Source organism: Salmo salar, chromosome ssa01, assembly GCF_905237065.1.
Source record: "Salmo salar chromosome ssa01, Ssal_v3.1, whole genome shotgun sequence".
NCBI lineage: Eukaryota > Metazoa > Chordata > Actinopteri > Salmoniformes > Salmonidae > Salmo > Salmo salar.
The window spans coordinates 41622628-41636961 of NC_059442.1; the positions used below are offsets into that span (position 1 = coordinate 41622628).

The 14334-nt window shown below is 45.3% G+C and overlaps 1 protein-coding gene across 19 annotated transcripts in view; it reads right to left on the reverse strand.

The window, feature by feature from the left end:
• The window catches only part of LOC106601783 (gephyrin), a 124093-nt gene that overhangs the window by 37666 nt on the left and 72093 nt on the right, over positions 1 to 14334 (reverse strand). For 13 of the 19 annotated variants that reach the window (XM_045717875.1, XM_045717802.1, XM_045717857.1 and 10 more), the window contains exons 5-9: positions 12955 to 13116; positions 12088 to 12261; positions 11367 to 11516; positions 10683 to 10820; positions 9691 to 9825 (exon numbers count right to left, since the gene is read on the reverse strand). In XM_045717875.1, the coding sequence (XP_045573831.1) occupies positions 9691 to 9825; positions 10683 to 10820; positions 11367 to 11516; positions 12088 to 12261; positions 12955 to 13116 (759 nt within the window). The remainder of the gene's footprint in view (positions 1 to 9690; positions 9826 to 10682; positions 10821 to 11366; positions 11517 to 12087; positions 12262 to 12954; positions 13117 to 14334) is intronic. The other 6 variants (XM_045717873.1, XM_045717853.1, XM_045717870.1 and 3 more) reach the window with 1 other exon arrangement.

The following is a 14334-nucleotide window of genomic DNA, read 5'->3' on the forward strand; positions in this document are numbered from 1 at the left end:
CCTGCAGTGACTAGCTCCACTCCCATTCCCCAGGCGCTATCATTTGTTGATTTCTGCAACCGTAAAAGCCTTGGTTTCATGCATGTTAACATTAGAAGCCTCCTACATAAGTTTGTTTTATACACTGCCCTAGCACACTCTGCCAACCCGGATGTCTTAGCCATGTCTGAATCCTGGCTTAGGAAGGCCTCCAAAAATCCAGAAATGTACATCCCTAACTATAACATTTTCCAACAAGATAGAACTGCCAAAGTGGGTGGAGTTGCAATCTACTGCAGGGATAGCCTGCAGAGTTCCGTCTTACTATCCAGGTCTGTGCCCAAACAATTTGAGCTACTACTTTTAAAAAATCCACCTTTCCAGAAACCGTTGCCGCTTGCTATAGACCACCTTCTGCCCCCAGCTGTGCCCTAGACACCATATGCGAATTGATTGCTATCTTTAGAGCTCTTGCTGTTAGGTGACCTAAACTGGGACATGCTTAACACCCCGGCCATCCTACAATCTAAGCTTGATGCTCTAAATCTCACACAAATGATCAATTATCCCACAAAGGTACAACCCCAAATCCGTAAACACGGGCACCCTAATAGATATCATCCTAACCAACCTGCCCCCCAAATACACCACTGCTGTCTTCAACCAGGATCTCAGCGATCACTGCCTCATTGCCTGCGTCCGTAATGGGTCTGCGGTCAAGCGACCACCCCTCATCACTGTCAAATGCTCCCGAAAACACTTCAGCGAGCAGTCCTTTCTAATCGACCTGGCCCGGGTATCCCGGAATGATATTAACCTCATTCCGTCAGTAGAGGAAGCCTGGTTATTCTTTAAAAGTGCTTTCCTCACCATCTTAAATAAGCATGCCCCATTAAAAAAATTTAGAACCAGGAACAGATATAGCCCTTGGTTGACTCCAGACCTGACTGCCCTTGACCAGCACAAAAACATCCTGTGGTGTACTGCATTAGCATCGAATAGCCCCCGCGATATGCACCTTTTCAGGGAAGTTAGGAACCAATATACACAGGCATTTAGGAAAGCAAAGGCTATCTTTTTCAAACTGAAATTTGCATCCTGTAGCACAAACTCAAAAAAGTTCTGGGACACTGTAAAGTCCATGTAGAATAAGAGCACCTCCTCCCAGCTGCCCACTGCACTGAGGCTAGGAAACACTTTCACCACCGATAAATCCGCGATAATTGAGAATTACAATGAGCATTTTTCTACGGCTGGCCATGTTTTCCACCTGGCTACCCCTACCCCGGTCAACAGCCCTGCACCCCTCACTGCAACTTGCCCAAGCCTCCCCCATTTCTCCTTCAACCAAATCCAGATAGCTGATGTTCTGAAAGACCTGCAAAATCTGGACCCCTACAAATCAGCAGGGCTAGACAATCTGGACCATCGCTTCCTAAAATGATCCGCCAAAATTGTTGCAACCCCTATTACTAGCTTGTTCAACCTCTCTTTCGTATCGTCTGAGATCCCCAAAGATTGGAAAGCTGCCGCGGTCATCCCCCCTCTTCAAAAGGTTGAGACACTCTAGACAAAAACTGCTACAGACCTATATCTATCCTACCCTGTCTTCGAAAGCCAAGTGAACAAACAGATCACCGACAATTTCGAATCCCACCGTACCTTCTCCGCTATGCAATCTGGTTTTCGAGCTGGTCATGGGTGCACCTCAGCCACGCTCAAGGTCCTAAACGACATCATAACCGCCATCGATAAGAGACATTACTGTGCAGCTGTATTCATCGACCTGGCCAAAGCTTTAGACTCTGTCAATCACCACATTCTTATCGGCAGACTCAATAGCCTTGGTTTCTAAAATGACTGCCTCTCCTGGTTCACCAACTACTTCTCTGACAGAGTTCAGTGAGTCAAATCGGAGGGCCTGTTGTCCGGACCTCTGGCAGTCTCTATGGGGATGTCACAGTGTTCAATCCTCGAGCCGACTCTTTTCTCTGTATACATCAATGATGTCGCTCTTTCTGCTGGTGATTCTCTGATCCACCTCTACGCAGACGACACCATTCTGTTTACATCTGGCCCTTCTTTGGACACTGTTAACTAACCTCCAGACGAGCTTCAATGCCATACAACTCTCCTTCCGTGGCCTCCAACTGCTCTTAAATGCAAGCAAAACTAAATGCATGCTCTTCAACCGATCGCTGCCCACACCTAGCCACCCGTCAGCATTACTACTCTGGACAGTTCGGACTTAGAATATGTGGACACCTACAAATACCTAGGTGTCTGGTTAGACTGTAAACTCTCCTTCCAGACTCACATTAAGCATCTCCAATCCAAAATTGGCTTCCTATTTCGCAAAAAAACATCCTTCACTCATGTTGCCAAACATACCCTAGTATAACTGACTATCCTACCGATCCTCGACTTCGGCAATGTGTTACGAGAATTAAGTTATCAATGTTCTTAACCTGTTATGGCTAGGGGGCAGTATTTTCACGGCTGGATAAAAAACGTACCCGATTTAATCTGGTTACTACTCCTGCCCAGTAACTAGAATATGCATATAATTATTGGCTTTGGATAGAAAACACTCCAAAGTTTCTAAAACTGTTTGAATGGTGTCTGTGAGTATAACAGAACTCAAATGGCAGGTCAAAACCTGAGAGATTCCTTTACAGGAAGTGGCCTGTGACCATTTCTTGAACTTCTTTGCCATCTCTATCTTTTACAAAGGATCTCTGCTCTAACGTGACACTTCCTACGTCTTCCATGGGCGCTCAGAGCCCGGGAAAAACCTGAATGTCGTCATCCCAGCCCCAGGCTGAAACACATTATCGCCTTTCTCAAGTGGCCGATCAAGGGACTGTGGGCTTAGGCGCGTGCCCTGGCCCCCGTCTTTGTGATTTTCCTCTGTTTGCCGAAAAGGAGATTCCCGGTCGGAATATTAACGCTTTTTTACGAGATAAATTGCATAAAAATTGATTTTAAACAGCGGTTGACATGCTTCGAAGTACGGTAATGGAATATTTAGAATTTGTTTGTCACGAATTGCGCCATGCGTGCGACCCTGATTTACCATTTCGGATAGTGTCTGGGACACACGAACAAAACGCCGCTATTCGGATATAACGATGGATTATTTTGGACCAAACCAACATTTGTAAGATGTAAGAGGTTAAACCGAACTTCAATTAAACAACTCAGTCTGCCCCCCCAGAGTGTGTAAGATTCTGGTTGAATGAAGCAGACGGATAGCCAGCCTACAAGGGTCAAAACATTTATTAATGAGAGCTCTGAAATCCTTACAATGTACAAAGCCTTTTATATTAACCTCTTACATCTAGACGTTCCGCTAGCGGAACACCTGCTCCAATATCCAGTGATAGGCGTGGCGCGAATTACAAATTCCTCAAAAATACAAAAACTTCAATTTTTCAAACATATGACTATTTCACAGCATTTTAAAGACAAGACTCTCCTTTCTCTAACCACACTGTCCGATTTCAAAAAGGCTTTACAGCGAAAGCAAAACATTAGATTATGTCAGCAGAGTACCAAGCCAGAAATAATCAGACACCCATTTTTCAAGCTAGCATATAATGTCACAAAAAACAAAACCACAGCTAAATGCAGCACTCACCTTTGATGATCTTCATCAGATGACAACCCTAGGACATTATGTTATACAATGCATGCATGTTTTGTTCAATCAAGTTCATATGTATATCAAATAACAGCTTTTCACATTAGCATGTGACGTTCAGAACTAGCATACCCCCCCGCAAACATCCGGTGAATTTACTAAATTACTCACGATAAACGTTCACAAAAAACATAACAATTATTTTAAGAATTATAGATACAGAACTCCTCTATACACTCGATATGTCCGATTTTAAAATAGCTTTTCGGTGAAAGCACATTTTGCAATATTCTCAGTAGATAGCCCAGCCATCACGGCTAGCCATTTAGACACCATTTACATTTACATTTACATTTACACCGACACCGACCAACTTTAGCCCTGATCAAACTCCGATTTACTATTACAAAAGTTTCATTACCTTTGTTGTCTTCGTCAGAATGCACTCCCAGGACTGCTACTTCAATAACAAATGTTGGTTTGGTCCAAAATAATCCATCGTTATATCCGAATAGCGGCGTTTTGTTCGTGCGTTCCAGACACTATCCGAAATGGTAAAGAAGGGTCGTGCGCATGGCGCAATTTCGTGACCAAAAAATTCTAAATATTCCATTACCGTACTTCGAAGCATGTCAACCGCTGTTTAAAATCTATTTTTATGCAATTTTTCTCGTAGAAAAGCGATAATATTCCGACCGGGAATCTCCTTTTCGGCAAACAGAGGAAAAAAATCACAAAGACGGGGGCGGCCAGGTCACGCGCCTAAGCCCACAGTCCCTTGATCGGCCACTTGAGAAAGGAGATAATGCGTTTCAGCCTGGGATGACGACATTCAGGTTTTTCCCGGGCTCTGAGCGCCTATGGACGACGTAGGAAGTGTCACGTTAGAGCAGAGATCCTTAGTAAAAGATAGAGATGGCAAAGAAGTTCCAGAAATGGTCAGACAGGCCACTTCCTGTAAAGGAATCTCTCAGGTTTTGACCTGCCATTTGAGTTCTGCTATACTCACAGACACCATTCAAACAGTTTTAGAAACTTTAGGGTGTTTTATATCCATATATAATAAGTATATGCATATTCTAGTTACTGGGTAGGATTAGTAACCAGATTAAATCGGGTACGTTTTTTATCCAGCCGTGAAAATACTGCCCCCTAGCCATAAGAGGTTAACACACACACACACACACACACACACACACACACACACATCAGTAGAGAACTCCACCCAGCTTTAGGCGGCTGTATTTTTCCACAGTACACATACATTCCTTATCAAACCTTGCCACCTGTCTTCTAATCTCCTGCCAACTAAGCAGTTCCCAGGCCGTTGTTTCTCTCCCTAACTTAGGGATGCATCTTCTCCTGTTCCTTTCCCAAGGTCGTCTTATCAACTCTGCCCTGCTCATTTTGAAGTGGTAACAGTGTCTTAGTTTTAAACAGTCTACTCACCCACAGCCATAGCCTATATAATTTCTAATACATTTCAACAGGTTATATGGTTTCTGAGTGAAATCATTTAGTCAAACCTTTAATCATATAATTTCCATTACACAATGTCATTTACAAAATAGCCTCCAACACTACTCAACAAATTGCATGCAGTCTATCACAGTGCCATCCAATCTGTCACCAAGGCCCCATATTCTACCCACCACTGCGACCTCTATGCTCTCGTTGGCTGGCCCTCGCTTCATATCCGTCGCCAAACCCTCTGGCTCCAGGTCATCTATAAGTCATTGCTAGGTAAAGTCCCGCCTTATCTCAGCTCACAGGTCACCAAAGCAACACCCACCCGCAGCACGCGCTCCAGCAGGTATATTTCACTGGTCACCCACAAAGCCAATTCCTCCTTTGGCCGCCTTTCCTTCCAGTTCTCTGCTGCCAATGACTGGAACGAACTGCAAAAATCTCTAAAGCTAGAGACTCATATCACCCTCACTAACTTTAAGCACCAGCTGTCAGAGCAGCTCACAGATCACTGCACCTGTACATAGCCAATCTGTAAATAGCCCATCCAACTACCTCATCACCATATTGTTATTTATTTTGCTCCTTTGCACCCCAGTACCGCTACTTCCACACTCATCTTCTGCACATCTATCACCCCAGTGTTTAATTTGCCATACTGTAATAATTTCACCACTATGGCCTATTTATTGCCTCACCCCCCTTATCCTACCTATCCTATTGCATTATTGACTGTATGTTTTGTTTATTCCATGTGTAACTCTGTGTTGTTGTTTGTGTCGCACTGCTACGCTTTATCTTGGCCAGGTCGCAGTTGTAAGTGAGAACTTGTTCTCAACTAGCCTACCTGGTTAATCTTACATCTAGACGTTCCGCTAGCGGAACACCTACTCCAATATCCAATGATGGGCGTGGCGCGAAATACAAAGTCCTCGAAAATCCAAAAACTTCAATTTTTCAAACATATGACTATTTAACACCATTTTAAAGACAAGACTCTCCTTTATCTAACCACACTGTCCGATTTCAAAAAGGCTTTACAGCGAAAGCAAAACATTAGATTATGTCAGCAGAGTACCCAGCCAGAAATAATCAGACACCAATTTTTCAAGCTAGCATATAATGTCACAAAAAACAAAACCACAGCTAAATGCAGCACTAACCTTTGATGATCTTCATCAGATGACACTCCTAGGACATTATGTTATACAATACATGCATGTTTTGTTCAATCAAGTTCTTTATATCAAAAAACAGCTTTTTACATTAGCATGTGACGTTCAGAACTAGCATACCCACCGAAACTTCCGGTGAATTTACTAAATTACTCACGATAAACGTTCACAAAAAACATAACAATTATTTTAAGAATTATAGATACAGAACTCCTTTATGCAATCGCTATGTTCGATTTTAAAATAGCTTTTCGGTGAAAGCACATTTTGCAATATTCTGAGTAGATAGCTCGCCATCACATGCTAGCTATTTAGACACCCACCAAGTTTAGCCCTCACCAAAGTCAGATTTACTATAAGAAAAATTGGATTACCTTTGCTGTTCTTCGTCAGAATGCACTCCCGGGACTTCTACTTCAATAACAAATGTTGGTTTGGTTCCAAATAATCCATAGTTATATCCAAATAGCGGCGTTTTGTTGTGCGTTCAAGACACTATCCGAAGGGTGACGAAGGGTTACGCGCCCGACGCGTTTCGTGACAAAAAAATTCTAAATATTCCATTACCGTACTTCGAAGCATGTCAAACGCTGTTTAAAATCAATTTTTTTGCGATTTTTCTTGTAAAAAAGCGATAATATTCCGACCGGGAAACCCTGTTTTCGTTCAAAGACGAAAAAATTAAAACATGGTGTCGCCTCGTGCACGCGCCTCAGTCTCATATCAACCACTATCCAAATGCGCTACTGTTTTTCAGCCTGGGCCTGCAAAGGCATCATTCAGCGTTTTGCCACCTTCTGAGAGTCCATGGGAGCCGTAGGAAGTGTCACGTTACAGCAGAGATCCTCAGTTTTCAATAAAGAGAGTGTAGAAGGCCAAGAAATGGTCAGAGAGGGCACTTCCTGTAAGGAATCTTCTCAGGTTTTGGCCTGCCAAATTAGTTCTGTTATACTCACAGACACCATTCAAACAGTTTTAGAAACTTTGGAGTGTTTTCTATCCAAAGCTAATAATTATATGCATATTCTAGTTTCTGGGCAGGAGTAATAATCAGATTAAATCGGGTACGTTTTTTATCCGGCCGTGAAAATACTGCCCCCTATCCATAACAGGTTAAATAAAGGTGAAATAAAAAATAAAATAAAAATTTCATGTGAATGCTAATAAATAATTCACTAGCTAGCTAACCAACAAATGTAACAATGTATTTTGAGAGACAAGGGCTCATTGTGCACTTACGTTTTCAATAAACATTTGGAGACTATAAATTGTTGACAATATGTAAACTATCTAAGCCAACGCCGTCCGTTTTGCCCCACAGTTGCACACACGTCGGTTTTGTTGCTAAACAACCAACCGTCTATACCACAGGGTACAGTACACACTTTCCCCAACAGAGGGTGCTGTGGAAAACATAAGAATTCTGTCCACCACACACTATGGCTTAGACTGTTGATGCAGCCTGGTGCTGCGTAGCTCTGTCTCTGCCTCTCTATGCTTCTGCCTATCTGCATCGGCTCAATCAACAACTGCACTTCATTTACATTTATAGGGATTATTGATGCAGGTTGAGGACTGCTTTGCATGGGGCACACACACACACACACACACACACACACACACACACACACACACACACACACACACACACACCCAGATTGATCACTAGAAACACACTGCGATCTCGGACGTTTGAAAAGGTCCTGAGAAAGTCGATATATGCCTTCCTCGGCGTTTACCTAAAAAAATATTGTCCAACACTGGGAGTAAACAAACTCGTGCTGCTCGGAGCCGGAGCGCGCTGCTTAGACCACTGCTTTAGCATGCCGCCAGAATACTGATGATACCTGATGGTAATAGTGTGTCATTTTTAATTTGTTTGTTTTTAAGCCTTCCCCAAGCCATATCACTAACCTTAACCACTCAGAATTAATACTTAAACCTAACCCTTTGAGTCGTTTTCTGTTTTAACCCTGTAACCATGCAGAATTAACCCTGAAACCACAAAGAATGAATGTGTCAAAAATAGACATTCATCTATAATACGTCGAATTTCGAAGGGAAACTATGAGATCTTGTTGCAAGCACACACACACACACACACACACTCTTTCTTACCCAGTTGATGCGGCCCTATGGGGCTGTGAAGGAGAGGTGAGGGGAAGGGCACTCTGAAAGAAACATGACAGCAAGCACAGAAACAAACCACTAAAAAGAGAAGCTCCCCTTGCTTGATAGAGCCTTCCCCTAGGAAAGGGTTGATAGGGAAAGGCTTGATAGAGCCTTCCCCCCCCACCTCATCAGGTGGATGACAAGCTCAACACAAGCTCAAGCCAGACTCTCTGTCCCACTGCTTTATAATCAAAGCACTATAAGGGGATGAAAGTATGATCACAGTGGCTGGCAAGCCACAATCATCCACAGAACAGGCCTACCAGTTCAAAAAACATGATGAGAACAGGCTTAGGTGCTGAAAGACAAAGTCTGCCAACCAATCTGATCTAGTCAAGTTACACCCCCCCCCCCCGAACCCCTACCACTCGTCCTCTCTCTTAGCTCAGCAACATTGTGAGGGACAGAACACCGGCATCTTTTCTAATCACAGCAACTCAGACAAACCCCAAAACTCCTGAAGTAGCAACTCCTCCAGAGTCAGAGCACTATACACATTAAGCCCATTCATTATCATTACAAACATGGTGAGTTATGAGTGAGATCACATCTACTTAGTTTAGATCACTTACACAAGACCCGGAAACACCTGAACCAAAACGCAGCCCAATATAAAGTCATTAATCATCACTGGAAACATAAAGGAAGAGTTTAGATCACGTATTACCTAGGCAAGGCACCTCAACTGGGGGGTGGGGGGTGGGTGTGGGGGGGTTAGCGTTAGGACATGAAAACAGCAGCAGCAACATGCATTTTGGTTTCTTTGTTTCCACAGGGTCACAGCGCAGTCTGACACAGATAAACAGGACACCTGTCAATCAAATCATTAAATGGGACACTCCAGCAGAGGTCATTGATCTGACCAACCGCAGGGCGTTTCTACGGTCAAGAAATGAAATGTTAGAATTTTAAAGCGAAGCGTGGGGATAGGATGGAATTGAGGTCAAGGGGACGAGCCTATAATTCCAACCAATCAACAGAGAACATTCTGCACATGATCTCAGAGTTACGGAACCATAGGGATCCAATAGAGGACTTCCCCTAAAACCATGGAGGAGAGGGAGGGAGTTGAGGAGCAATATGCCTTCACCTCCCAGCATTGGTGGGACAGAGCGAGGAGGAGGCAGCGAGGTGGAGGGAGGGAGGGTTAGGAGGTGAGAGGACTGGGTGAGGCTGGGTGAGTATAGGGTACAGGAGGGACAGATGGATGGGCAGTGGGGTAGGTGTAAGTATAGGGCACAGGAAGTGTCTTACTTTGGGTGTGGGGCAGGAGGCGGTGGAGAGGCGCGAGGTGGCCTGGGCGCGTGGCGACTCGGAGGGTGTGGTGCTCAGAGAGGCTGTGTCTCTGGGAAGAACCTGTACACCCCTGGAGATGATGCTGTCTGGGATCTATGGAGAGAAGTTAGAGCCAGTTATTGCGACTCCTACACACAGACAGAGAGGAAAGCTGTGTGCACAAACAGCACTGGGATCTCTACTATACACAGAGAGACATGACATCTCGAAAGCACACACCGATTGGTCAGTCAAGTCTACGTTTTTTGGTGACTCCAGATCATCCGTTTTACCAATTGGCAAGTCAGACTTTTCTAATAAGTGTAACAACATGAATTACATTATAAGCATCATTAGACAAATGCCCCAGAAGCATGTTAAACCCTGTGTGTGAGTGTGTAGATCCAGACACACTGTGAGCCTGTGAGGAGACAAACAGGCCTGGCAGGCCCACAGTTTCCCCCCAGGGCTGCTGCTGTGGATGTGTGGATCTGCGACTGATCCGTGCGGCTCATTCGAGCAGTGCTAACGGGCCCTGGGAGGGCCACTGGGATTTACAGGGGGTTTCCATTGGAGTGCTATGGGCTTAGCGATGCGCTAATTAAGACGATAAGCTTTACTGGCAGCCCAGCACTGAACCCCACTCGGCTAATTAGCAACACAGGCTAACCCAGCGTGTGCTAATAACATTGCCTTGGCTCCACCTAGCGATACACCCCACGTCATGACCTACACAAGACGGGGTGAACCTCAAAAGTCCCTCCTCGATTCCTCGCGTTCTCCCCTCCCAAGATTCCCCTCCTCGGATCTGTGAAGGAGGTGGAGAGAGGACGGGATCGAGCACTTTTGAGATTCATCTATGGCGTTTGCAGGGAGGAATTATGGAAGAGGTGACGTGCAGAGTACACCGGTATGTGATGTAGGGGTGACATGTGACATGAGGGTGGGTGGGCGGTTCTGAGGGGTCTTACCGTTCCCGGCTGGTCTCCAGAGCAGAAGCAGGTGAAATTACGTGGGGCTGGGGGGAGGTCAGATAGCAGGCCAGGTAGATACTGGCTACCCTTTGCCATGACAACAGCATGGTTATGGTGCTGCTGGGGCTTCCCCTTCTGATGATGGATATGGTACACGGGGTCAACACAGGATGGGACAACAACATGAACACACAAATCAGGCAAATGCACACATGCGTACAAAACACACAAACATTTAGACGTGGATTTATGAGTGACGTACCACAACATCACCATGGTGATGGAGCAACACATGGATCAATGCAGTAATGGAGTGAACAGGGACAGGGGATAATAATGTAACAGACAACACATGCATTTAATGAGCTTCAAATCCCTCTCCTCCTCACTAACCCTTCCCTCAGCCCTCTCCCTCTTCTCCTCTTCACCTCCAACTCACCCCGTTCCCCTTCACGCCCTCCCTCCTCTCCTCCGTCAATCCCTCTTTTTGTGCTTAACCTCCTCAAATCATCATCATTCATTCCGATGGCCTTTAGGATATGAGAAACTGACCATGGCACTAATCATAATATAATGAACTAAGATACAGGGCTTCTCCTACCACTACCCCCAGAGTGCTTCATGTAACATTCATAGCCACCAGCAGAGTACATTATTGCACCGTGTTCACAGTGCGTTTACCTTGGCAGCGATGGCGGCGGCGGTGATGTGCGAGTTGTGTCCGTGGGAATGGGAGTGGCGGTGGTGGGAGTGGGTGTGGTGGTGGTCCTCGGTGGACGCCGCCCCAATGTCCTTCATCTTCTCATCTTCGTCATCCTCACACTGCACACCCTTAGAATAATAATGCACTTTATTAGTAAAGAACAATTCATGCAGAAAAACCACAATTTAAGGCGCAGTACTTCATAAAATAAACTTCAAAAGCAATTGATAAAAGATGATTACAGTAGCATGGTAAACGCTGTAACAGCAGCTATATAACGATTAAAAAGAAGTACTGCTACGAACTCTTCTGTGAAGTGAAAACGCTGTGATTATTGGGCAGGAATAAAGCACTCGGGCACAGCAATATTTCAGGTGTCCCCCTTTCCCTTTCGTGGACCTTTTAACATACGGTAGCCAAGCACCTGTATGCTCAAGTGCGGGATGGTTATATCACCCTCTTTCTCACACACACACACACACACACACACACACACACACACACACACACACACACACACACACACACACACACACACACACACACACACACACACACACACACACACAAACCTCTAAACCTGAAAATACAACACAACAAACACGACAATCTCTCTCTATCCCTCCCTCCCTCCTTCCCCCTACCCCTTTATTACACCGTGAAATAAATAAAACCCACAGGAGAGCTAAAGAGTGTCACCTTCTCCTCTGTCTGGGTGCAGGCGACGCTGTTGAGGGTGAGGGGCGGGGAGAGGGGCGGCGGTGGAGAGGGCAGGTCCTCCAGGGCATCGTGAACCTCCTTCACCTTCACCACCGCGTCACGCAGCAGGTCAATGGCGTGGGGCAGAGCGGGCAGGATGAACTGGAAACACTCCTGTAGGAGGAGAGAGTTAGGGGTCAGAGGTTAGAGGTCAGGGAGCGTAATACACAGCAGGTGTATTGCATGGGCGCAAACACACACAAAGACACGTGCACACACACACTCAGAGGGACACAGACACACACACACACACACACTTGTGCGCATACTCGTGTTTACATATATATTACCATTAGTATAGTATTTATATATTCCTGCTACCAGTCACTTTTCAGCCCTTTTTACATGTATATCCACCTATCACGCCTACACTGACACTCTTGCGCGCGCACACACACACACACACACACACACACACACACACACACACACACACACACACACACACACACACACACACACACATACGCCCACACACACACGCCCACACACACTACGCCCACACACACTACGCCCACACACACTACGCCCACACACACACACCACCCACCACTTATGCTGTTGACATAACTATGATGATTATTTATCCTGTTACCAGTCACTTTCTCCTTATCTCTGCACATATCTCCCTCAGTGCTCCAGTATCCCTGCACATTTGGTACTGACCCTGTATATAGCTTCTCCTCTTATTTCTTATACTTTTTGATATTGAATACCGAACTGTTGGGTTGGGCTTGCAAGTTAAGCATTTCGCTGTACTTGTGCATGTGACAAATAAAACTTGAACGCGAACACATCAGATCTTACCTGTGAGCCCTTCTTGCTGCCAGGTAGGTTGATGATGAGGGTTTTCCCTCTGATTCCACAGACAGGCCTGGAGAGCATGCCCAGAGGTGTGACCTGAAGGGAGCCCATCAACATAGCCAGCGCCATCCCTGGGGCCTCGCGCTCTATCACCTCTCTGGTGGCCTGCAGCATGGGGAGGGAGCAAGGGACAGAGAGAGTGTGAGGGGGGCACATAATTACTTTACTATACGGCACAGACAGTGCGTAGTACAGTTGTCATCACCTGCCTACACTCCACATAACGTGCCCCTACAGCATAGCAGGGTTAGCAACAAGCAACAGCTACTGCTTAATCTACTGTATTATAAACTGGGTGGTTTGAGCCCTGAATGCTGATTGGCTGACAGCCGTGGTATATCAGACCGTATACCACGGGTATGACAAAACATGTATTTTTACTGCTCTAATTACGTTGGTAACCAGTTTATAATACCAATAAGGCACCTCAGGGGTTTGTGGCCAATATACCACGGCTAAGGGCTGTATCCAGGCATTCAGGCATTCCGTTTTGAGTTGTGCATAAGAACAGCCCTTAGCCGTGGTATATTGGCCATATACCACACTCCCTCGTACCTTATTGCTTTAAGTATACAACTGCCACATCCACTGCTAACACCCTTGTGATTAGGGTAGCTACTCCAATGCACCGGAGCCACAGACAAACAGGCAGATAGCATGTTGACATCTTTAGAAATCTTTAGAACAGTGATTCCTTTCATCTCTGATGTTTCTTTCTTTAGCTCAAACCCCCTCACTTGTGTGTGTGTGTGTGTGCGTGTGCGTGTGTGTGTGTGTGTGTGTGTGTAACCCCCCTGTTAGCCCCTCAATCCCCTAGGGAGAAATGCCCTCTGGCAGACCCTGTTCGTTCTATCCCAGCGGGGGAAAAAAGAGTGGAATTGATTTAAGAATAGTGACGTTGTGTGTCCTGGAGTTGAATGACAATTCAAACATGCACATTAGCTGAGAAAGAGCGGAGGACGGATCAAAGAAAGAAAGGAGAGAGAGAAGGGGAGAGAAGGAGGGAGAGAAAGAGAGAAACGACATTCACAGCCAGCAGTAATCCCGCGCTTTCCCTCTCTCTCACACACAATAAAAACATTCAACACAACAACCATAAAATATGACACTCATACACACATTTACAAAATATGCAAGATGCATCATATTGAATTATAACAGAATGAAACAAAATGTTTTATTTATCTGTAATGTGACAAACCTGACAAAGCATAAGACAATCTACGGTTCGACAAACACAATACACACATAAACATGCACACTGACCATGCATGCAGGTGCCAACCAACACACACACACACACACACGTGCAATCACAGCTAC